Source organism: Trichechus manatus, unplaced genomic scaffold (assembly GCF_000243295.1).
Source record: "Trichechus manatus latirostris isolate Lorelei unplaced genomic scaffold, TriManLat1.0 scaffold00097, whole genome shotgun sequence".
Lineage (NCBI taxonomy): Eukaryota > Metazoa > Chordata > Mammalia > Sirenia > Trichechidae > Trichechus > Trichechus manatus.
Genome location: NW_004444033.1, coordinates 3,331,012 through 3,356,988, shown reverse-complemented (window position 1 = coordinate 3,356,988; position 25,977 = coordinate 3,331,012). Strand labels below are relative to the sequence as shown.

At 45.4% G+C, this 25,977-nt stretch overlaps 2 protein-coding genes across 3 annotated transcripts in view; both read right to left on the bottom strand.

The window, feature by feature from the left end:
* Positions 1-8,675, bottom strand: part of GARIN1A (golgi associated RAB2 interactor 1A) — a 19,600-nt gene extending 10,925 nt beyond the window's left edge. The window contains exons 1-3 of one of the 2 annotated variants that reach the window (XM_004382638.1): positions 8,518-8,675; positions 6,455-6,655; positions 5,205-5,454 (exon numbers count right to left, since the gene is read on the bottom strand). In XM_004382638.1, coding sequence (XP_004382695.1) covers positions 5,205-5,454; positions 6,455-6,655; positions 8,518-8,675 — 609 coding nt within the window. The remainder of the gene's footprint in view (positions 1-5,204; positions 5,455-6,454; positions 6,656-8,517) is intronic. The other variant, XM_004382639.1, reaches the window with a different exon arrangement.
* Positions 8,676-20,362: 11,687 nt separating this feature from the next.
* HILPDA (hypoxia inducible lipid droplet associated) lies at positions 20,363-22,392 on the bottom strand. Its single transcript, XM_023737080.1, has 2 exons — positions 22,261-22,392; positions 20,363-21,173 (listed from the first exon to the last, which is right to left on the bottom strand). The coding sequence occupies exon 2, from the start codon at positions 21,113-21,115 to the stop codon at positions 20,918-20,920; it is 198 nt and encodes a 65-aa protein (XP_023592848.1). The 5' UTR covers positions 21,116-21,173; positions 22,261-22,392; the 3' UTR covers positions 20,363-20,917.
* Between the last annotated feature and the right edge of the window lie 3,585 nt (positions 22,393-25,977).

Here is a 25,977-nt window from a genome sequence, read left to right as displayed (position 1 = left end):
AGCTTTGATTTACTTTTGTGACTTCCCTATCTGGGTTGATGTCTTAGGGTGGGTTCTCTAGAGAAGCAAAACCAGTAAACCGTATAAATATATAGAGAGAGAGTTTTATATCAAGGAAATAGCTAACGCAATTGTAGAGGCTAAAATGTCCCAAGTCCACAGATCAGGGTAGCGGCCTCTCCCAGTTCACGTAGCCACAGAAGCTGGTGAACCCAAGGTCGGCAGGTCGGAGAGGGGCTCCCGCTCACAGGCTGTGAAGGTCAATAAATTCCAAGATCAGCAGACAAGACAACAAGGTTTCTCCTGATTCACATAGCTGCAGGGGCTGGCGAACCCAAGGTCAGTAGGTTGGGGAACTGGACCCTTGCTTGCAGGCTGAGAAGTTTGAAGAATTCCAAGATAAATAGGTATGCTGCTAGCTGAAGTCCCATGAACCGGAGATGAGACAACAAGAGGCAGCTGCTGAGTCTGGAACAAGCCAAAAACCTTGGCAAGGTGAGCAGGCAGAAAGTAACGAGCGGAAGGCAGAGAGATGAAACTGAGAGGGCGGTGAGTTGCCACAGGCCCCGTCTCCGCCAGTACCACTCAACAGATTCCATCATGGGGGTGATTACAACATTATACAACTGCTAAAACACTGAGAATAATGGTCTAGCCAAGTTGACATACAATCTTAACCATCACAGTTGATATCTGGTTACTCCATCCTGTGTTCTAGTCTTGAGTTGTTATCTGATGTTATTGATTTTCTAAACAGAGGACTCCCTTTAGTATTTCTTGTAATTTTGGTTTGGTTTTTGCAAATTCCCTAAACTTCTGTTTATCCGGAAATGCCCTAATTTGGCCATCATATTTGAGAGACAGTTTTGCTGGATATATAATTCTTGGCTGGCAGTTCTTTTTCCTTCAAGGCTTTATTTATATCATCCCATTGCCTTCTTGCGTGCATAGTTTCTGCTGAGTAGTCCAAGCTTACTCTTACTGACTCTCCTTTGTAGATGACTTTTCGTTTATCCCTAGCCACTCTTAAAATTCTCTCTTTATCTTTGGTTTTGGCAAGTTTAATTATAATATGTCTTGGTGACTTTCTTTTGAGATCTACCTTGTGTAGGGTTTGATGAGCATCTTGGATAGACATCTTGTCATCTTTCATGATATCAGGGAAGTTTTCTGCCAACAAATCTTCAACAATTCTCTCTGTGTTTTCTGTTATCCCCCCTGTTCTGGTACTCCAACCACTCATAGGTTATTCCTCTTGAAAGAGTCCCACATAATTCTTAGGGTTTCTTCATTTTTTAAAATCTTTTTATATGATTTTTCCTCAAATAAGTTGGTGTCAAGTGCTTTATTTTCAATCTCACTAATTCTGACTTCCATTGGCACAGTTCTGCTCCTACGACTTTCTATTGAGTTGTCCAATTCTGACATTTTACTGTTAATCTTCAGGATTTCTGATTGCTGTCTCTCTATGGATTCTTGCAGCCTGTTAAATTTGTCATTATGCTCTTCTCTAATCTTTTTAATTTCTTCTATTGAGTTTTCTGCATTTTGCTTAATTTCCTTCCTAATTTCTTGAAGAGTTCTGTATATTAATCTTTTGTATTCTGCCTCCAGTAATGCCAAGAAATTTTCCTCATCTGGAAAATTTCTAGATTCTTTATTTTGGGAGCTTGCTGAAGCCATCATGGTCTGCCTCTTTATATGGTTTGATATTGACTGTTGTCTCCAAGTCATCAATAAGTTATTATATTTATTTATTTTATGTTTGCTTACTGTGTCCTAGCTTCTTGTTTTGTTTTGATATGCCCAAATAGGCTGCTCGTATGAGCTAGTTTGATTATTGGCATCCTTTGAAGCTCTAATGTCCTGTCACCGGGTGGTTAGATCTATTACTAGGTATTGGAGCTCAGGAGCCCACCCACTCCTCCTGTACGGATTCAGCTCAGGTCCCCAGGTAGATAGCCACCAAGTGTGTGGGGCAGGCCCTCACTTACAGTCCTAGAGAGGCATGGGTGATTGGTGTAGGGACAGGCATCTGGCTGCAGCAGGGGGACACAGTTTGAGCAAGGCAGGGGGCTGACGGCCACCCCCGAGTGTCCAGGAGGAAGGCGTGTCCCTGTTCCCTAGAGCACATAGGTGGTGGGTTTTGCAGCTGGACTATGAGCACCTAATGCTGTTGGCTGTAAGGACTGGGGGGTACATCTTATTCACGGGCCTCTATTGCAGGTGGCTAGGTGGCATGGGTGGAGCCACCAGTCTTCAGTCCCCTGATGTGAGTAGGTGAAGACCCTGCTTAATGGGCAGAGTAGTGTCAAATGTCAAGAACCTGCCACTTCACAGTTGAAACAGTTGAAGTTAGACTTCCACTATACACCCTGTTGTACTGCGGTAATGAGGGCCTACGCTGTTGAGATGGGCCCACAGAAGTCTATGCAGGGGGAAAGGTACTCAAAGTCTGTGGATCCCTTATGCCTGTGCCTAGGCAAAGGAGCTATGCTTACCCTGGGTTCCTGGCTTAGGGGAGCTGGCAGTTTATTTTTTCTCCTCTTTGTTAATTTGTTCACTTTCCAAGGCAGGGAGAATGGCTCCGAGCATGTGACAGACCCTACTTCCGGCCCAGGGGACTCGGCAATTGCTGAAGCCGGTCCCAGACCCAGTGCCAAGCAGGGAATGGGGAGGTAAATGGGAGAGAGGTTTTTCCCTATGGGGGGTGTTTTTGATCTGCATAGTAGGCCGTACGCAATTACTTATCTTTTGCTGATGAGGGCTGCCTCTCACTGGTTCTGGGTGGCCGAGTAGACTCTCTGGTGCTGGGTCTCTCCTGGTGCGGAAAACGTGCCTCCCAAGCATGGCTGCTTGCCTGCCTCACAGCTCACCCCCGAGCTGATCAGGCCTGAATGGGTCAGGCTCTCGCCAGGTCAGGTCTGGCAACTCCTCCCTGCTTCGGAACCGTCTTCCCCTCCCCCGCCACTCAGTCCGGTCCCTCAACTCTGCCTTTGATGTTCAGAGCTCCCAGATTGCCATATATAATCCAACCACCTGTTGATTTAAGTCTATGTTGTAAGAGTGTCCACCAGAAGCGTCTGACTACTCTGCCATCTTGGCCCCACCCTCAAAGATACTCACATTAATGGTGAGAATATAATTTAGCATGACCTTTATGGAAAGCAATCTGTCAATATGCACCAACAGCCTTAAAAATGTTTATGCCTTTTGAACTACTAATTCTATTTCTAAAAATCTGGCCCAAGAAGACCATTATAAATGTGGACAATATACGTAAATGCTTGTGTTAGCATTATTTACAATAAGGACAAATCATAAACAACCCTAAATGTCTAGTATTAGGGGACTGGTTAAGTATATTTTAATTTGTTCATGCAATTGAGTAGTATGATATTTACAAAGAGCTTTTAAAAGGCAACAAAATGCTTAAAATATAAAATGGAAAAAGCAGGATTCAGAAATGTATATATAATTAATGTCCTCAGATATGTGAATTAAAGTTAATTAAAAAGAAAGGCTGGAAGGCAATATGCCAAAATGTTAAAAGTGGTTGCTTCTGGCTGGATAGATGCAGGACTGATTTTTCTGTGCTTTTCTGATTTTCTTCAGTGAGAATTATTACTTTAATAATACTGAAAAAGAAAACAGTAAGAAACTGACAACAATTTTTTAAGTGAGTTAAGTATTTCATAGCTCTTATTAAGAAAGTTAATTTGCTTTTTACTTTTGTAGACCTCAGTGTGGTGTGTGCATATCACTGACTTTTGTTTTTCTTAATAATATTTTATTGTGTTTTTGGTAAAAGTTTACACAGCAAATTAGGTTCCCCTCTGACAATTTCTATACAGCTTGCTCAGTGATACTACTTACTTTTTTCACCGTGTGTCAATATTTCTCTTTAATTGTGTTCTGGTTGTTCCATTTCCAGTACTCTAGTTTCCCTGCCTCCTTATCTTCCCATCTTTGCTTTAGAGTAATTGTTGACCTTTTGGTCTCATATAGATTTTTTAAAAATTATTATTATTTTTTATTGTACTTCAGATGAAGGTTTACAGAGCATATTAGTTTCTCATTAAGCAATTAATACACATATTGTTTTGTGACATTGATTGCCAACCCTCATGACATGTCAACACTCTCCCCTTCTCGACTTTGGGTTCCCCACTACCAGCTTTCCTGTCCCTTCCTGCCTTCTCGTCCTTGCCCCTGGGTGGTGTGCCCCTTTAGTCTCATTTTGCTTTATGGGCCGGTCTAATCTTCGGCTGAAGGGTGAACTTCAGGAGTGACTTCAGTACTGAGTTAAAAGAGTATCTGGGGGCCATACTCTTGGGGTTTCTCCAGTCTCTGTCAGACCAGTAAGTCTGGTCTTTTTTTGTGAGTTAGAATTTTCAACATTTTTCTTTGGCTCTGTCCGGGACCCTCTATTGTGATCCCTGTCAGGGCAGTCATTGGTGGTAGCTGGGCACTATATAGCTGTGCTGGACTCAGTCTGGTGGAGGCTGTGGTACTTGTGGTCCATCAGTCCTCATATAGATGGTTTTTTAATGGAGCACTGTACTAATGGATAACATCCTTTATTTTGTGTGCCAGTCTGTTGTTTCTCTAAAAGGTGACCTCAGGAGATAGTTTCATTTCAAGGTTTAAAGAGTATCTCACGGTGATAGTCTCAGGAAGTCCTCTAGTCGCAACTGGTCCACTAAGTCTGGACTTTTTAAGAATTTGAGCTCTGTTCCATGTTTTTCTCCCATTCTGTCAGCATCCATCTGTTGTGGCCCTGATCAGAACAGTCAGCAGTGGTAGGTGGGCACCATCTAGTTCTTCTGGTCTCAGGGTAGATGAGGCTCTGGCTCATGTAGGCTGTTAGACTTGTAGACTAGTTTCTTCTCTGAGACTTTGATTTCCTTCTTTCTCTTTTGTTCCTAACTAGTAAAGACCAATAGTTGTATCTTAGAATCTTAGATGGCTGCTTATAAGCTTTTAAGACCCCAGATGCTAATCACCTCATTAGGATGCAGAACATGAACTTCATGATGCCAATTGACTGAGTTGTCCCATGAAAATATCAGTAACACTTAAAACTAAGAATTCTGTTCTTCCCGCACAGCACCAGATATTGATACCCATCAGTCCTCATGGTGTCATATGCTGTCCATTCCCATCAACCATTTCTGCTAAATAGTATGGAGGGAGCTACTTACTGTTGTCTCAGTGGAGCTGCTGGACAACTTGGGCACCAGGCAGTGAGTGAATTTGATCCTAGGGTCTTTGGTGGTGATGGACAGGCCTTTCTGCAGAATTCTCACCAAGCGGGTCCAGAACTGAAACACGGCCTCAGGGTGTTTTTCGTGGAGCCTCAGGTAGTAGATCTTTTCAGTCACTGTCCTCACCCTCAGAACGCGCTGAAGCCGGTCACAGACCTGCATCTCCACGTACTTCAGGGGCAGAATCCTGAACACAATTGGGAAATCCATAGCAGAGCCCATGATTTTAATCAACCTTGTTGGCACCTACCTAGAGCCTGACTCTGATCATGAGCCTCCCCTCTGTGCTTGGGAGACCCCAAGACAGAAGGCTCACAGGCTGGATTATTATTAAATAATATGTCCACATCAATAACAATGGCTAGTATTTGATGTATAATACTTCATTTAATCCTCACAACAATCCTTTGATGAAGGAAGGGTAAGTATTCTTTCCGTTTCACAGATTGTGAAACTGAGGCTTAGAGAAGCTAAGTGATTTGCCCAAGTTTAGATCTCATTAAGTAGAAACTGGAACTACAGTTTTCTGACTCTGTTTCTGGGCTTCTTTCTGCCCTCTCTCAGGACGTTTCTGGCAAAAAACACTGAGTTGAAAGGGCAAGGAAAAGGATGGACTGTCTACCTCCTTGTTTCCTAGATCTCCAGTATTTTTTTTTTTTTTCAATCTCAATACCTTGAAATCCAGTATGACTTTCACAATCTTCACCTTTTCTTTGGAAATTCCCTAAACTGTATTGATACAATAAATGTAAATAAAGGAAGTTAAGATCCTTGAAAACTAGGCTCCACCAGACAAGGAACGTGACCTGCTCTAGCCTCAGCTTTAAGCACAGTGCTGGGTACATTAAAAAAAAAAAAAAAAGACCTCATTCCTATTGAGTCGATTCTGACTCATAGTGACTCTATGGGACTGAGTAGAACTGCCCCATAGTGTTTCCAAGGAGCGGCTGGTGGATTCGAACTGCCGACCTTTTGGTTAGCAGCCAAACTCTTAACCACCGGCCACTAGGGCTCCACTCAGTACATAGTAGGTGCTAAATAAGTATTTGATGAATAAATGAATTCTACATAGTGCATACACTAAAGAACACTGCCCTTCCTTTTTATCTAAAACCCAGCTGCAAAACAATGCACAGAACAGTCAACCACCCCATCCTCTTGCTGCCCCACTTCAAGCTTTTCTTTACCTGCTGAGGGTGATGACTGGGGCATCACCAGGTTTTCTCCAGGTGGCAAAAGGACCCCGGGGCCAGATGACCGTGGCCATCAGGAGGACATTGGGGAGTGGCAAGGAGGGCACAGAGGAGGTCACCCCGAGGACCACGGTGGTAGACCCTCCAGAAACATTCATCCATTTTCCGGGCTTAGTGACCTGGAAATCAGCCCCCAGATACATAAGTCAGAGAAAAGAAAAGTGAAGGGTGGAAGGTTGGTAGGAAGGGGCACTACATCTTGGTGACAGGTTTGGAGCACCTGTGCTTCTTGTAGGTGTGCAGCATGCTGGGCTGGCCATGACCTATTAGCAATCCTTTTTGTTGGTCTCCCCAAATCACCGCTAAGCTCACTGGCAACAGGAACCATGTGCTGGATGTCTTTGTGTCCTCTGCATTACCTAACTGGAAATGGATGTACTAGTAAGAAAGAGCCGTGTGGCATAGAAATTTTTCCCCCCACCCACAGGGAGAAGCCAGCATTGGTTTCTAATGGCCTGGAAGAAAACTTGTGCAAAGTTTCAGAAAGGGTGGAGAATGAGGCAAGACCTGTTGAATGGGAAGGCTCAGGTGGCCCATCTGGAGGGAGATTTGGGGGCTTTCTCCAGGATGAGGGAGGGTCTGGGTGGTTACTAGGCTCTTTCGCTCTACCTTAGGGGCCGTGGAAGGACAGGGAGATGGCATACAAGGCACTGGGTATTCAGTCTTGGCTAAGACACCCTTCACTGTTCAGGCCAGCAGGGAAGCAACTCTGAGGAACCACAGGGACCAGGGTAAGGAACACATAAGGGGTAACCCTATGTTCCAAAGACCAGAGGGCTGTCTCCCCAGTGTCCTAGACTTTGTGAGGCCATTGGGGCCATGCAGTGGGGCTGGGGGCAAGGGAAATCCCCAGGAATGACTGAAATAGAATGGTCCACAAATCCAATCAGATGGTGCTTCAAGAAAAGGAAATTCTGAAAAAAATTATATTTCTTCGAGCCCATATTGTGGGATGAAATGCATATCCACTACAAAACACAGGGAGTCAGTCCGTGGGTGGTGCAAAAGGTTAAAGTGCTCGGCTGCTCACCAAAAGGTTGAAGGTGTGGGTCCTTCCAGAGGTGCCTTGGAAGAAAGGCCTGGTGATCTACTTCTGAAAAATCAGCCATTGAAAACCCTACGAAACACAGTTCTACTCTGGCACACATGGGATACTGTTTTTTTTTTTTTTGCAAAGGAGCACAGGTTCATAAATTCAAGCTGGACCACTAGAGGGAGACAAGCAGCACCCTAGTAAGATTGGATACATATTAAAATGACCACTCCACACTTTCAGTGGCTCCAAGTTTCCCCAGGCCACAGATGCTCACTTCCACTGGTCATATTATCACTTTTCTGGGGGTGGGAAGAACTTCGGCATGGCTGATTTACCCAGTGGCCTTGCTGTTACACAAGGCTGTTTTCAAACCATCTCAGGGAGTGGAGGTTGGATTTCAGAGCAGGGATTCGAGCTGCACACTTCATTCATTCTAACCATCCTGTTTGGACTAGTCCCAGGAAGGGTGCCTGTGGACCCTGCCTGGAGAGTGAGATCTGATTTCTCCTTTTGCAGGGTATCGAGCTATTCCCTACCTGTAGCTTTGGTACAGGAGTCCCTCGTGGTGCAGTCGATTAAGTGCTCGACTACCAACTGAAATGTTGGTGGTTTGAACCCACCTAGAGTCTCCTCAGAAGAAAGACCTGGCGATCTGTTTCCGAAAGCCATAGCCTTGAAAACCCTATGGAGTGCGGTTCTACTCTGCACACATGGTGTTGCTATGAGTGGGAACCAACTTGATGGCAACTGGTTTGGGCTTTTTGGTTTACCTTCGGTATAGGTAGCTCCAAGATACTGTAGACACAGACTGAGGTGACCGTGGGACCCAGACCCTCTGGTTTTCTCTAGCCTTAGTGGCTTCATTTTCTTCCCCAGGGCTTTCACAGGCCACAGTATCTCTTGCTAACCCCAGGGAACAGGTTTTAGAAAGGGAAGGAGAGCTGGCCCTGAGCTACACAAGGGTACCTGGATAAAGTTGCTTTCAAACACCATAGAGCTGGAGAACAAGTTGAATTCTGGAGAATGAATCAGTTGACAAAGAAGGCCATTTTCCACCCCAAGTTCCACTCCAGGGCCTGGTTCCCTGACCTCAGGCGGGAGGCCCCTAATCCTGCTCATTTGTTCTTGGGAAGAATAGGCTGGGGGACATCTCTAGGGCTCCACGCAGACCCAGCCCAACTCCAAGGTGTTGGTGTGACCACTGCTCCCCCAGCCCTCCAAGCCCACCTCCCTTCCTTACGCATGGGCTACACCGCCACCCCCCAGGGTGGAAGAGCCTGTGGGCTCACAATGGCTTGAATGACATCAAGGAATGTGATGGGTAACAAACAACAGGGAAGGGAAAAGAGAAGAGGAAAGGAGGAATTGAGGATAAGCAGGACTCTTTTCTCCTCCCTTCTCACTAGCTACAAATCAGCAGTCACGGAGCCTCTCCCGCTTTTCAAACACGCAACGTTTTCCCAAAGGTGAGGAAAATGGCTCTCCAGAAACTCACAGCCTTTCATCCTCTCCCTCACGGTGAAGCCTCCCAGAAACACCCTCTGGAAGCATGAACTGTTCACCCAAAGCCAGTCCCTGACCTGCCAGAGGAGTTAAGGGCAGGAGAGAGCCGTTTATCCCAAATTTCCCTACCCCATCTCATGATGAGCCTTCTTTTTTATAAAAAAAAAATACTGGACAGTTAACAAAGAAAAGAGGTTTATTCATTTGAAAACAGTGGGAAAAGGAAGAAGTACTGACACCATGGCATGCTGGAACCAGCTCAAAACAAGTTGTGAGAGCCAACAAAGTTTTAATAATTTTGTGAGCTAATTGTTAAACACAGCCATTATTAAAAATTAAATTATATACACTTATAAGTAAATAAGTTTATTAAAAACAAAGGTAATAAGTATCCCAAACTCATCACTTTCGAATTATTTTACTGCTCGGAGGTTATTTGCATCTATTGTGTCTGTCTAGTAGAAACAGTATTTAATGGAGTGCTAGGGCACATCTCTTCCCAATGTGTGTTTAGTAACTTCAGGCTGGGAGCGAGCTTGAAATCTGCCATGTGGGGAGTTATTTACACTATGGAAATCAGCAAATGTTACAAATCAGGGCTTCATTTACTGTTTCATTGAGTGTCTACAGTGATGGAGAAAAATGTTAATGATACAGGTTCTGTTTAAAAGTGTCTCTGTAGCTATTATAGGTCCCTGGGTGGTGCGAACAGTTTGCACTCAGCTACTAACTTAAAGGTGGGTAGTTTGAATCCACCTAGTGATGCTGCAGAAGAAAGGTCTGGAAATCTGCTTCCATAAAGATTACAGCCAAGAAAACCCTACCGAGCAGTTCTACTCTGTAACACATGGGGTAGCCATGGGTTTTGTTTTTTTTCTGTAGCTATTACATTGTGGACACAAAAAAATCTGAGGAAATATTTATCCAGTATTTGAAAACCATTATCTGCTTTAGCAAAGAAGTTGCTCAAGTCATTGACGAATGAAGTTCCAACGTACATCTTTTTATTTCACTTCCGTCTTATCAATGTAAATGAAGTATCAGCTAACATTCACGTTGCTCGTCATGAAGCAACTTTTTCATTAGTTGCAACCATAGGTTATCTACGTATACAAGAGTTTGACAAAAAATCAATAACAATTTCCTGTGAGAATCAGTTGACTATATGAAATTTATAATAAAAAGTTATTATTTACCCCAGACACCCTTTTAACTCAGTACTGAAGTCCCTCCTGAGGTTTACCCTTCAGCCAAAGATTAGACAAGCCCATAAAACAAAACAAGACTCCATGGGCACACCAGCTCAGGCAAGGACGAGATGGCAGGAGGGGACAGGAAAGCTGGCAATGGGGAACCCAAGGCCGAGAAGGGGAGAGTTTTGACAGTCATGGGGTTGGCAACCAATGTCACAAAACAATATGTGTATTAATTGTTTAACGAGAAACTAATTTGTTTTGTAAACCTTCATCTAAAAGTACAATAAAAAAATTCAACAACAAAAAAGTATTTATATATATATATATATGCATAAATGTATTTTCCCTTGGAGAGCTGGTTGCTAAACATTTACTAGCACAGCATTGTAGTGGCACCAACTCCTCCCCTCCCCCAACTATCTCCCATCCTTGGTACCAGAGCCAGAAACTGTCACTAAGGACCTCTTCTTCAGGTTTCATGAAGTTGGGGAGAGATGAGGTGTTCATCATCCCCCTCAGACTATGGCTGGACAGCTACCAGGCTCCCACCTTGTAACAAATGTTCTGTTTGTGGTCTACTCAGTGCCAAATTTTTCACAGAATTTTTGTGCTTATTGATGATCTGTTTCAAATGGTCCCCAGGAATAGCGCTGAAGCGCTGCCTAGTAATCTTAAAAGAAAGCTGTGATGTGCCTTACAGAGAAAACACATGTGTTAGATAAGCTTCTTTCAGGCATGGGTTATAGTGCTGTTGACTACAAGTTCAATGTTAATGAATATATATTAAGTAAAATGTTTTTAAACAAAATCCATGTAAAATAAGGTTATGTATTAATTGGTCCCTGGGTGGTGCAAAAGGTGGGAAGCTGGAAATACCAGGTGTCTTGCCTATCCAGTGCTGCTATAACAGAAATACCGCAAGTGGGTGGCTTTAACAAAGAGAAATTTATTCTCACAGTTTAGGAGGGTAGAAGTCTGAATTCATGGTTCCAGCTTCAGGGGCAGGCTTTTTGTCTCTGTCGGCTCTAGGGGAAGGTCCTTGTCATCAATCTTCCCCTGGTTAAGGAGCTTCTCAGCTCATCCGGGTCCAGGATGAGCTCCCCTACTGGCTCTCCTTGCTTGGTGGTAAATGAGGTCCCCTTGTCTTTCTGCTCTCTTCTCTCTTTTATATCTCAAAAGAGACTGACTTAAGACACAGTCTAATCTTGTAGATCGAGTCTTGTCTCATTAACATAACTGCCTCTAATCCTGCCTCATTAACATTATAGAGGTAGGATTTACAAAACATAGGAAAATCACATGAGAAAATGTGCACAATCACACAATACTGGGAATCATGGCCTAGCCAAGGTGACACATATTTTTGGGGGACATGATTCAATCCATGACATTCTACCCTTTGACCCCCCAAAATTCATGTCCTTGCCACATGTAAAACACATTCACTCCATCATATAGCAAAAGACTTAAATAAATTCCAAGTCCAAGATCCAAAAAAATTCATCTTCATTTGTGAAATCTAGAATACAAGTTATCTGCTTCCAAAGTACAATGGTGGAACAGGCACAAGATAGACATTTCCATTACAAATGGGAGATCCTTGAGGAAAAGAAGGGATAACAGGCACCAAGCAAGTCAGCAGAACATATACATTGGCTCTCAAGCCTCGAAAATAATCCTCTGTGTTCTGAGACCATTTAGGCAACGGCCCTGCCCTCCTGATTCTGGGTGTTGGCCCCTCAGCCCTGGGCTTCAGCTCCGCCTTCCAGGCCCACTGGAATGGCAACTCTGCTCCCTCAAATTCGGGTGGCCCCAGAGGCCATGACTTCACCCTTTGAGACCCCAGAGGTTGTGGCCCTACCCTTTGAGACTGAGGCAGCTCTGCTTCGTGTGTTCCTTGTCTCTTTAGCTTCTGCTTCCTCGTTCCTTGGCCTCTCAGCCCTTGGCCTCGCAGCTCACATCTGCCCTCTGGGGCAACTGTGCCAAAGCTCTGCAGTTCCACTGATAAGTGCCTGGAGGCACCCCACTCCACCAGTAAACCTCAGCTGGAAGGCACTCAACTCTCTTGATTTGTGGGTCAGCAAGACTAGCTCCACCAATAAGTGCCCGGCGGCACCCTACTCCACCAGGAAGCCTCCTGCCAAAGCAGGAGAGCACTGAGCTCTCTCTCTCCATGGGTTGGCTCTAGCACTGTCTTGCACTGGTCTCCAGGTTTTGCTGCTGCTTCTTGCCATCTGTGCCATCTCCAGTGTAACAGCTCTCCTCATTTCCTTCTGAGTCCTTACCAGAATTGTCTTTGATGTCCATAATTCCAGCGACAGTCTCTTCAAGGCAATCTAGGCTTTTACAGTTAGGCACTCTGAAACTCTTTCAGCCTCTATCCATTCAGTTTCAAAACAGCTTCCACATTTTAGGTATCTGTCGGAGCAGCATCTCACTTTTCCAGTACCGAATTCAGGGCGCCAGCTCCAGGGGAAGGCTTTCTCTCTCTCTGTCAGCTCTGGAGGAAAGTCCTTGTCATCAACCTTCCTCCAGTCAAGGAGCTTCTCAGTGCAGGGACCCTGGGTCCAAAGGACATGTTCTAATCCTGGTGCTGCTTTCTTGGTGGTATGAGGTCCCCCTTTCTGCTTACTTCTCTTTTACTTCTCAAAAGAGATTGACTTTAAGACACAACCTAATCTTGTAGATTGAGTCCTGTCTCATTAACATAACTGCCTCTAATCCTGCCTCATTAACATCATACAGGTAGGATTTATAACATGTAGGAAAATCACATCATATGACAAAATGGTGGACAATCACATAATACTGGGAATCATGGCCTAGCCAAGTTGATAGGTTTTTCTGGGGGACACAATTTAATCCACAACACCTGGTAAACAGCATTAATGACTACCAGGGTGTACAATAAATAAAAGTGATGCCCAAGCCATTGGATTCTCGGATAGTGGAACTTAACTTTAAAAACACATTGGAGGACTTCCGGGCAACATGGTGCTATAGTCAGAAGCACCATGCCATCCCTCCGCAGCAAAGATCAGAAAAACTAAGTCAAACAGAGTCATACGTCAATCCCGAAACCCTAAGCATCAAATGAAGAGATAAAGAACTCAGCCAAGCACCAAATGGAATAAGAAACTAACTGAAAACGGAGAGCAAGGAGAGATACACGCAGAGGTCCCCTATCAGCTACCGCAGCACAGATCCTCCATCTTGGACTCCTATATGAGATCAGCGAACAGGGGGTACAAGAAAGCAGCTTCATGGAGCTTCCAGCAGGAGAGAGAACAACCAGTAACCGGCGATATATGCTTTCCCACCCCCACCCTTCTTCACCCCCACTTAGCCTCCTCTGCTTCCTGCAGCCAGTCTCTTGGCTGGGAAGCACAAGCTTTACCCCGGTGTCACTTGGATTCCACCCGCCCGCACTGGCCAGCTCCCTGAGTGCCTTTTGTTGGCTGCTGGTGTTGCTTTTTTCTGTTTCTTTAGATTTCTTCCTTACCTCTCACCACCTCCCCCTCCTTTCTCTCAAATACCTGGCTCCGTGTGCCATATTTGTTGCTTCCTGAAAGGCTGCAAAACACTGCTCGACTGGAAACTGCTTCCCAGCCCATGCTGCCACGCTGGTGGGACCTCCGGGGCTTTTTTGTTTGTTTGTTTGCTCTGACTTGTTCTGTTTTGTTTGTTTGTTTTCTTTTTCTTTTCTCAGCTTGGGAGCCCCTTCTAACCAGGCAGTACTGCACGGCTTGGAAGCTACTCCCTTGCTCTGCGCAGACGCACAAGGACATCCCTGGGGGCTTTTTATTTTATTTTTATTTTTTTGGTTGTTTCTTTGTTTTACTTTCTTCTCTCTCTTATTCCCTTTTTGTCTTTCTTCATTTTCCAGTTTCCGAATTTATTCATTTTTTTCTTTTGCCCTTTTCCTTTTTTCATTTTTGTTTTTCCCCATTTCTCAGTCTCATATCTCACCACTCCGATAGCAAGCTCCCTTACAATTTTTTTGTTTGTTTTTGGCTCCTGTTCCTCTCTCCCGTCTCTCCTCTTGTGCCTTATGAGTTTCTCTGCCAACATTTTGACATGCTGTAATCATTTCAGCTAAATCAAGATTCTGTGCCTTTAAGGGGGCTAAAACAGCTCGAAGTCAGCATTAGCATTTTCGTAAGCAAGCTGGAGACAAAGAACTTCAGCTGCTTGTTGATTATCTACCTGTCGGGAAATGGCCGTTTGGAGGTGGTTGATAAAATCAATGTAAGTCTCGTTTGCCACTTGGCGAATAGTGGCGAATGAGCCGGTGGGTGTTCTGGAGTCAGGGATTTTACTCCAGGCTTTGGCAGCAGCATCGGAGGCTTGACTGAATGCTTGCCTATTCATCTGACTCTGGGCCTGGGGAGTGGAATGATTCCCAACACCCAGGAGCATGTCAAGACTAACAGGGATATTATGGTTAAGATTGTCCATGGCATAAAGGTTACAATGTTCCTTGTATTCTTGACTCCATACGCTAAATTGAGCAGGGGTAAGACTGTTGGCATTAAAACATTCCAATCCCAGGGGGTCATCTCATAGTTTTGTCCTATAGCTTCTACAATTCCTTTTGTAAAGGAACACTGTAAACCATTCTCTATCATGCTTTTACAGAGTTCTTTAAAAACTTGAAAGTCAAGGCCATCCTGCCGGGGCGGTCCTGATCCCTGAATGACAGGATAAACCCCTCTTTCTCACGGCCCTCCCACAAACATCTTTCCATAAGAGACTCATGTTGAGAGAAATCAGCCTTGGGAGGCGTGGAAAGAGGAGGGTCATAAACATTTTCTTTACTAGGGGAGGGAGCAGAAGGAGCTGCCTGTAGGGGCTGTAAAGCGAGGCGGCAGTGATGCCAAGCAATAAGAACTGAAGCTGGGATGTTCATGTCACGAATGATGTTACCGATATGTTCCCATGCTTCTACATCAAGGTTTCCCCGCAAGGGATACCAAGGACAGGCAGACTCAATTAAAAGCAGAAGTTGGGTAAGGGCTTCTTCTGACACCTTAAGCTTAGAGTCCTTTAACAATCCCAACAACTGGGTTTTGTGTTGATGTTGTTCAGGAGAAAGAGAATTCCCCATAGTGAGCAGGAATAGGGAAATGAAGGAAAGAGTGATAGGAAAGCTCCTGGCCCGAAGCCTGAAATCCCTTGAGGGAGCTTACGAGAAAGCCCCGCCGCTCCCGGGGCTATAGCAGCCCGAGATGAGAACGTCCGGGAAAGTTCCGCCTGCGGAAAAACGCCGCTGCTCCCAGGGCTGTAAGAGCTGCCCGAAACGGACGCATCCTGTACTTACCACCTTCAGGGATTGAGTGCGAGGATGTCTACAGAATCCTCACACGGGGCACCATCTGTTGCAGCGGTGGCGAATGTCGGGGCGGCGAAGACAGTAGCCAAACCCAACTCTTACAGAGAAGTGGGGCCAGGAGGGTCACTCTGAGGAGTCGACCCCGGCTTCAGTCCCAGCAGTTTATTTATAGTCAATACAGCAAGCAGTGAAGCAAATAACAGAACAAAGGGCTTTGGGTGTGGGCAAGGGAGAAGGAATTCAGGTAAACAAGCTAATCAGTAAAGGGACAATAGGTTTGGGAAAACCAGTCGTGACAAGTCTCAACATGTTGCGGGCAAGTCTCAACATGTTGTGCAGCATAGAGGCCTGTGGGGGCTGCAGTTGTCAATAGTGCAGCCATGTTTAAATGGCATATATCCCCACACACAATCATACAATACTGGGAATCATGACCTAGCCAAGTTGCTACACACATTTTTGGGGGGACACAATTCAATCCACTACAGACCTCTACTGTAAAAACTCATGTAAAAGTTTATACACAAAAAGAAACAATCTTTGTTGGTTACGAGGGATGGGAGGGGTGGCGGGGGAACTAAATAGACAACAGATAAGTGGTAACTTTGGTGAAAGGTAAGACAGCACACAATACTGGGGAAGCCAGCACAACTTTTACAAGGAAAGGTCATGGAAGCTCCACAAACTCCCTGAGGGACTGAATTGCTGGGCAGACGGCTGTGGGGACCATGGTATCGGGGAACATCTAGCTCAACTGGCATAACAAGTTTATAAAGACAGTGTTCTACAGTCTACAGCCTGTGAGCAGCCATCTAAGATACTCCACTGGTCTTACCCCTTCGGGAGCAAGGGAGAATGAAGAGAACAAGATACAAGGAAAAGATCAGTCCAAAAGACTAAGGGACCACAGTTACCACGGCCTCCACAAGACTGAGTCCAGGACAGCTAGATGGTGTCCGGCTACCACCAGTGACTGCTCTGACCGGGATCACAACAGAGGGTTCTGGACAGAGCTGGAAAAGGATGTAGAACAAAATTCTAACTCACACAAAAAAGACCAGATTTACTGGCCTGACAGACTGGAGAAACCCCAAGAGTATGGCCCCCGGTCACCCTTTTAGCTCAGTGGTGAAGTCACTCCTGAGGTTCACCATTCAGCCAGGGATTGGACAGCCTCATAAAACAAAACGGGACTAATGAGGCACAGCAGTCCAGGCACAAGGACTAGAAGGCAGGAGGGGACAGGTGATAGGGAACCCAAGGGTGAGAAGGGACAGGGTCGACATGTTGTGGGGTTAACAATCGTCATAGGGCAATGTGTGTACTGTTTAATGAGAAACTATTTGTTCTGCAAACCTTCATCTTTGTACAAAAAAAAAAAAAAGAATTATCTGTGTTAGATCAAATTGACAACAGCAACTCAAAGGATTTGATGGGAAGCCTAGCGGACAGTGAGTTGAAGACAATGGTGATGGAATAATTTGGAAAAGGATAGTGAGACTAGCAGCACAACCAGAAAAATGTCATCAATGTCACTGAATTGTACACGTAGAAATTTTTGGAATGGTGTAACTTTGGCTATGTATATTTTCACCAAAAAAAGGTCCTCCAAGGTCAAGAAGGGAGAGTGTTGACATGTCGTGGGGTTGTTAACCAATGTCATAAAACACTATGTGTACTGACTGTTTAATGAGAAACTATTTGTTCTGTAAATCTTCATCTAAAGTACAATTAAAAAAAAAGATTTAAACACACACACACACACTGGAAGCAAAACTGGTTTAGCAGAAGTATTTGTGGAAGCAGAGGACACCATTCTCCATTCTTACCCTCCAGCGAAAGCAAATCAAACTCATTATACATAGAATGACTCACACACCAAGAGAAGAGTGCAGATATGTTTTACCACAAGCAAAGGAGCCAATACGCCTGAATGGGGTAGGGAATGGAGGAGTGGCAGATACAAGGAAAAAAAAGTTCATTTTTGAGTAAAGGCCAAACTGCTTACATCTGAGAGAGAGAGAGCAGAAAGAATCATGTGATATGCTGACATTTTACCAGCTGACCTTGAGAACAATCAGAATCAAGCAGTCACTTGGGTGGATAATCAAAAGGCATTTAAGAGTACAGAAGAAAAGGCAAGGGCCTACTGGACAGATGGTCCTTTTCCCCCAGAGGCTGAGGTGAGGGACTGGATAAGATGATCACTTTCTTCTTTAGAGATGGACAGAGTCATGAGAGGACTGTAATCGTCTTGGTCTAGGCTCAGACAGTGGTTGATACAGAACAGACCTTATTGCCTCCACCCCTAAATTCAGGTTTATTGACCTTATGTGTTTTAAACAAAGTGCTGTACACTCTTTCATGTTTGAAAGTTTTAAAACGTTGGGACCTCATACCATCAAGAAAGCAGTGCCGGGAGCAGAGCGCGTCCTTTGGACCAAGTGTCCCTGCACCTAGTCCAGGGGAACACTGAAGAGAAGGCCGACAGAGAGAGAAAGACTTCCCCTGGAGCTGACGCCCTGAATTTGGACTTTTAGCATACTTTGACTGTGAGGAAATAAACTTCTCTTCGTTAAAACCATCCACATGTGGTATTTCTGTTATGGCAGCACTAGATAACTAAGACAGAATTTGGTACTGAGAGAGTGGGGTGCTGCTCTAACAGATACCTAGAATGTGGAGGCGGTTTTAAAACTGTGAATGGATAGATGTGCGGCAGTGACAGAGGACCAGGAGCAGCAGAGAATCTACAGCGGCAGAGAAGCAGCAGCAGCAGAGAACCAACAGCAGCAGAACCAGGAGACCAGTGAAAGATGGCGCTGGAGCTGACCCACGGAGAGAGCTGACTGCCTGTGTGCAGGAGGCTTCCTGGCGGAGTGGGGTGCCTCCCGGCACTTAGCGGTGGAGCTACTGAGCTTTGGAACACCTGCCCCAGCAGGGCAGATGCGGGCGTGAGGCCCCAGAGCCAAGAGGCCACAGGAAACAGAAGCTGAAGAGACAAGGGACACAAGAAGCCAAGCTGCTTCAGCCTCAGAAGGTGTGGCCATGACCTCAGGGGTTTCAAAGGGTGGAGCAATGGCCTCTGGTGCTTCTAAGGGTGGAGTTGTCACTCAGATGGAGTAGGAAAATGGTGCACCTAAAGCCAAGGGAGCAGAGTTGCTGTCCCAGTGGGCCTGGAAGGCAGAGCTGAAGCCCAGGGCCGAGGGGCCTCCACTCAAAATCCAGAGACTGGGGCCAATACCTAGAGTCTGGAGGGCAGGGCTATTGTGTAAATTGTCTCAGAGAACAGATTATTTTCAAAGCCTTGAGGGCTAATGTAATATGTTACTTGCTTGGTGCCTGTTACCACTTCTTTCCCTCCAGTTTCTCCCATGTGTAATGGAAATGTCTAGCTTGTGCCTGTTCTGCCATTGTACCTTTGGAAGCAGATAACTTGTATTCTAGATTTCATAGATGAAGAGGAATTTTTGGATTTTGGACTTGGAGTTAAGACTTTTGCTATGATATGATGGGGTGAATATGTTTTCCATGTCGCAAGGATGTGATTTTTTGGGGGGCCAAAGGGTGGAATGTCATGGTTTGAATTATGTCCCCCAAAAAATGTGTGTATCAATTTGGCTAGGCCACGATTCCTGGTACTGCGTGATTTTCCTGTATGTGGTAAACCTGCCTCTAGGATGTTAATGAGGGAGGATGGGTGGCAGTTGTGTTAGTAGGGCACGACTGGATCTACAAGACCGGACTGTGTCCTGAGGCAATCTCTTGAGATATAAAAGACAGAAGTGAGCAGACAGACAGGGGGACCTCATACCATCAAGAAAGCAGTGCCTTTGGACCGGGGTCCCTGCGCCGAGAAGCTCCTAGTCCAGGTGAACACTGATGAGAAGGCCGACAGAGAAAGACTTCCCCTGCAGCTAATGCCCTGAATTTGGACTTTTAGCCTACTTTTGACTGTGAGGAAATAAACTTCTCCTCGTTAAAACCATCCACGTGATATTTCTGTTATGGCAGCACTAGATAACTAAGACATCCCTTCTAAAGTAGCGTTCAAAGGTAGGAAAGAGTAAAGTAGATGGACATGTTGCCAATCTGCCCCAGCTATAACCAGGGATATTTCTTCATAAAAACAAGAAGGTAGAGTTTTGATAAATGAGATGGCAATCTGATCACATCATTTCTATTAGGAACGTATGTTCCAAGGCCCAGATAACTGACATTAAAACAAATATATGCATAAGTATTTCTATTTTTAAGTTGGAGGTTGCCTGTGCTCGTTATCAAATCATAAAGATGGTGCAGGACCATGTAACATTTCATTCTGTTAATACATAAGGTCATCATGAGTCAGAGCCAGCTCGGTGTCAACTAACAATAACAATGTACTTGTTACTGTTTTAAACATTTCATATGAGAGTTGTTTTGTGTTTTTGGTATTCTTATAGCTTGAGCAATGTATATGTGTGTGTATATGTATATATACATGATAAATGTACTCCAGATATATTCTTTAACCATCTTATTTCTCAAAATATGTTTGTGGCTGATATTAAACACCATTATGATTTAAAAAAAAAAAAAAGTTTTAAACTGTTAAAACTCACATCTAGGAATGAAGCTCATTCCCTACCACTAATTTCAAGGGCAGAAGCCAACGTGACACAGGGTGAAAACATATTCAACTTTATTGCATTAGAAAAATTCATTTAAGCCACACGGTGGCCACCATGCCCATGTCTCGAGCAGGCTTTGTGTTACCCTACCACCCACTTCAGACCAATACATACGCACACACACTATGTTAGAGGAGTGACTTAGAAATGTAAAACACGAGAATGCTCCATCTTCCCTGTCCTCACAGCTGACCCACATATCGACTGTCATCCAAACGCAGAGGCAGTCTCATGGAAGAGGGGCCGAACACCAAATCCACTGACTGCAAGACACCCAAGTCCAAAGGCAGCTCTGGGAAGATGTCTAGGGAGTAGGGGGAAAACATCACTATCTCCCAACAGCCGAAGCTGCAGCACAAACCCCCACTGAGAGAAGCTGGAATCACCCTGCCCAGGACAGCAAACCATATAGCAGACCCTGGGGAGAAGACTGAGATTACTCCACTCCACGGCCACAGGCAACCACTCACACCTGTGGGTCAAACAGGCTCCTTTCCAGGGCAGGGAGCATCCAGACAGAGGGCCCTTCAAGGGGCTAGTCACAGTCAGTTCTCTAATAACACTGCTGCTCTGAGCTTGCCTCCCTAGGAACTGGGACACCTGGCGGGATGCATTTTGACCAGTGTTCAAGGTTATGTTGGCTGGAGGGAGGGCTTATCACAACCCTCTGGGCTGAGATGGACGGTCTGGAAGGCCCTTGGGGGGCTCTGGGCTGGCTAGTTGACCTCTGGTGCTCCAGGAGGTCCCAGTTGATGGACCCTCCAGTAAGGCCTCCAGTGATTCCATCAGTCCAAAAAAGATGGAAAGCAGGGTCAGCACGACACCCAAGAAGTAGAGGTTCAACATATGCCTCATGGCTGAAAGGATCTCACTCCTCTGCAAAGCTGCTAGAGCTGCCTTCTGCTTCTGGATCCTACGGAAAGAGAGGAGAGGTTAATCTACAGCCTTTTGGGATATGCAAGCATCTGGCCCTGACCGTTCTCTCCCTGTGGAGCTAAGGGAAAGGCCTGGCCAGTCAAGCAGGCAGCGACCAATAGGCATTCCTCCACAGCAGAATCTCTGAGTGTATTTACACCGTACACTTCACGGCTGCAGGGCCAGTCTTGCTTCTTGGATGAATTCAAGAGCATGTCTACAAAGTTTTATTTCTCCTGAAGACTTTGTTCTTGCCAGGAGCAATGCACAGTCCCTGTGCCACAGTTCAGGGAAGAGTAACCTTCCTGAAGAACAGACTGAGTCCTTTTGTTGATAGGGAGGGGAGATATAAGAACATGCTCTAGAAAAAGCAAGCTGCCTAGAAGTCTTCCACATCTCAGTCAGAACTGAGTTAAGCAGAAACTTTTTTGTGTGTGTGTTAGGAATATAGATAACAGAACATGTGCCAGGTCTACAATCTTCACATGTGACATTAATTACGTTCGTCATGCTGTTCAACCATCACCATTAACCATTCTCAAAATTTTCCATCATCCTTAACAGAAGCTCAGTGTCCCCTATGCACTGGGTCTTTCTTTAACCATAAACTTTTTGAAACTCAAAATAACCCTAAAAGGATGAAGTTCACTCATTCCACAAATATACCCTGAATCTACAATGTGTTGGACACCCTGGAAGGTTCGGGGTAAACCTTGTATATATGAATCTTGCCCTCATGGAACTTACAGTCTAGGGGCAACATAGGCAAGAAAACAGGCAGTGACCATACCATACAGCACTCTAAGTGCAGTGACAGGACGGAGATGTTAAGGGAGCTTTGGGGAGACAGGATACGGACGCCCAGCACCAGCGAGGACGAGGTGAGCTACGTGGACCCACAGGCTCAGAACTTTAGCTAAGGCTCTCCCAGGAGAAAACGGGGCCGGGGGGGCTGACTGTGGATCCCGACGGGCGGCAGCGAGGAGCGAGCCCCAGCCCGAAATGGAGCGCGGCCGGCTGGGCCTGCAGCCCGAGGGATCCGGGCGGGGAACCGGGGACCAGGATCTCAGGTCGGGGCTGCTCACCTCGTGGAGGCAGGGCTCCGAGTGGCTCGTTCGCTGTACAGCAGGTCGTGCAGGAGTCGCAAGGAAAGTTAGCCAACATGCAGCGCCGGATCTCCACCGAAAGAGCCCTAAACATAGAATGCCACCACCAGCGGAAAACCCTGCCCCAAGCAGCCGCCACGAGGTTTACTTATACCCGGCCCCGCCCCCCGAGACATGCGCACGCGCACTGGGACCCGCAGGCACCCGCCCACCCGAGACGAGCGCGCGCACTGCAGCCCGCACTCACGTGCCCCGACGCACGTATGCGGCCCCGCCTAGAAGAGGGGACAGGCGGTGCCTGGAAATGGTCGGTGGATCCTTGCCTTGGGATCTGTTTCCACACGCACCGGCGGTACGCTTCTGAGTCACTGAGGTCTGGAGTGGGACTAGGCGTGTATATTAACGTCCACTGCCTCTTCCGTTGTAGGAAACGTTTGAAGGAATCAGAAAGCACATTCACCCCCAGACCAAGTCGGTGGAAGGTACTCCTGACGTGACCGGTCCAAGTACCCTGAAATCGGATGAAGCCCAAGCAGCGAACATGGTTTGTTCACCACAGGTTTCTACAAAGTACCAATTGTCAGACCCCTACCACCCCCATGCTTTCCCCATTTCAGGAGCTGAAGAAACCAGAGCGGACTTTGTTTCACTTTGAGGAATCAGCATTCTAGACACCACCCCCACGCCCTTTTCCAAACCCCGAGGTGTAACTCCAATCGACATTTCTGGAATGGTGAGGGAGGCCCCTGTGAGAGTTTGCCATGTTGCTTAGGAAAACGTGAAATGGTCATCTAGCCCTAGAGTCTGCTCCTAACTGCGTGTGGCAAGTCACTAGCCTCACTGCGCCTCAGTTTCTCCAACAAACGTGAGAACACTGGCCACACCATGATTTTTACGGATGCTTTCATTTTGAGCTAAAGAGCTACAAGGTCAGGGTCCAGCTTTATGCCCAGATTTGGAGGATGGGAAGCCATACTAAGCGCACGTATCAGCCACCCCACCCCCAACTAAGGAAATGTAGACGTCCTGTCATGCGAGCACACAAGGGGGATCTCAGAAAATGGGGTCCTGGGGAGACACTGGGGATGGGGAGGCCCCTTGCGAAGGAACATCCACGCCGCGAAGGGAAGACTTTTGGTGGCTTCACTGCCTTTCTCCTGGGTGGGGAGGAGGGGAGGGGAGACCAAAGCTCGGGGGCGGGGGTGACCCAAGGCAGGTCACTGAGTTCTGGGACCAGTGGTGCGGTGCTCAGTTAAGGGCCCAGGCTGGATGGGAGAGAACCAGGCGCTCCCACAGCTCTGCGCGCTCTGGGCTCTTCTCTGCAGAGGGACTGAACATTCCGGGAGGGAGGAGCCAAACCGCCTCCACCGCGACCTTTGCCCTACTTTCCTGGCTCTCTGAAGTCCTTTGGGGTGGGGACGTGCCAGCGGGCAGGGAGGCACTGTGCAACTAGCTTTGTTGGTCGGCCTGCAGGAATTCTTGGTCTTTCGTTATACCAGAGTTTCCTCTCTATTTTTGTGCTTCACTTTGTGACCCTTCTCTCGGACAGTTATTAGGAGCGGTTCAGGCTCTGACGTCACATTGCCAGGTGTCCCAAGCGCCACCAGTCGCTAGCTGGGCACCTAGGGTGATTCCTTGAACCCTTCTGTAGTTTGGTTACCTTAGATGTTATATGGGATAATGACGGTCCTTACGTGGAAATGAAATTAGGTAATCCGTGAAGCACTGAGGACGGTGCCTTGCACATAGAAAACAATCCATAGTATTAACTCTATTTGTATCATTTGCTACAACACTCCCAAGTGAGAGACGTTGCTCATGGTAGCTTACGTTCAGTGAATGAATTCAGGGCTCTGCTTATTGTGATCTCTAAATTTATATTTTCTCACAGTTGGAGAGAAGGAATAGGCATCCAATAATTCCCTCTTCCCACAGTCACTGCCGTTGTCTGAGCATCATCCAGATGCAGATAACCAGGGTTTGGGTGAGTGTACCCCTGTGCTTCCCCACCCGTCAACCCACAAATATTGACCATCAGCTCTGGGTAGGCACTGTGCCCTTTTGGAACCGGATTCTAGCCTGTCTCTACCACCTTGGCCAAGTTAATTAACCTCTTTGAGCCTTAGTTTCCTTATCTGTAAAATGGGAAATTAATATGTAAAACAGAGTCGTGAAGATTAGAAATAATGCATGTAAAGTGTCTGTCACATAATAGATGTTCAATAAATAGAGTCTTTAGGGTTGCTGTGAATCGGAATTGCCTTGACAGCAATGGGTTTGGGTTTTTTTGTTTTTTTTTTTAATAGGTTTGCTATGAGTTGGAATCTACTTGGTGTCAGCGTTTTGTTTTGTTTTTTTTTTAATTAACATACAAGTAGTCCCTGCCTTTCGATTGGCTTCCATTCCAACAACTGCATCATAAGTCTATTCTGATGTAAGTTGAATATTTTTTTAAAGTTTTAACTATTATTGCCTTTTATAATCAGTATCTTTATAAATCTGATCTTTATTTGTCTTTGGAGGTTAGAAGCATTACATTTAAACTTACCGCTTCAAAACTGGGGCTTCCTGCTTCTCCAGTTAACATGCATGTTATAAGCAAAACAAAAAGGACCGTCTTCAGTGTGGTTCGAATATGTCATAAGTCAGGGAATACCTGTGCTATGAAATATATGGGTAAGTTCTCATTCTAAATGAACTTATCACAAGCAAGCTCTAAAAAAGATAACTAACCCAAGGCATTATAGGGTTGTTGTTAGTTGCTATCGAGTTGACTCCAGCTTCTGGTGGCCTTATGTATAACAGAATGGAACATTGCCCAGTCCTACATCATTTAAGTGATTTTTTATATGTTTGAGCCCATTGTTGTGGTCATTGTCTCAATCCATCTCATTGACGGTTTCCATTGTGTTTGCTGACCCTCTACTTTATCAAACATTATATTCTTTCCTAGTGATTGGCCTTTGTTCATGATGTATCCAAAGTAAGTGAGATGAAGTTTTGCCGTTCTTGCTTCTGAGGAGCCTTCTGGTTTTATTTCTCCTAAGACTGATTTGTTTGTTCTTCTGGCAGTCCATTGTCTATTCAGTATTCTTTGCCAACACTACAATTCGGATGCGTCAATTCTTCTGTCTTCTTTTTGACTTAACGGCAACTGGTTTTATTAGCTTTAGAAATTAGTTGGACTTGAGTTTGAATCTTGCTCTGCAATTTGCTAGCTATTGTTCTTGCACAATTTAGGTTAACCTCTGATTGCCTCAGTTTCTTCATTTCTAAAATAGGAGTAATAATAGTAATAATAGTTCTTACCTACTAAGATTGTTGTGAAGATTAAATTGAATAATATAAAGCACTTAGTGTATAGTAAGGGCAAAATAAGTGGTAGTTATTAATCTGATTAGCTCCTAAGGTAGACTATAATTAATATACTGCAGTGCTTGGGAGCCCAGAACTATTCTGCTTCTTAAAAGCCTGAAAACTTTAATGAAAGCAGTGTCTGGATCTGATTTTGTTTTCATTCCATCCTAGCACCATGTAGTAGACTTAGTTTCATTAAATATTTGTTGATGGAAGGAATAAATGAACGAATGATTATCTTGTACAGTGTCTTCAGTGCGTACCTATTGTACCACTAAGAAAGGGTAGATAAAGCCCCCAAACAAACTCTCTTCAGACCTCCTCCTTGAGAACTACATA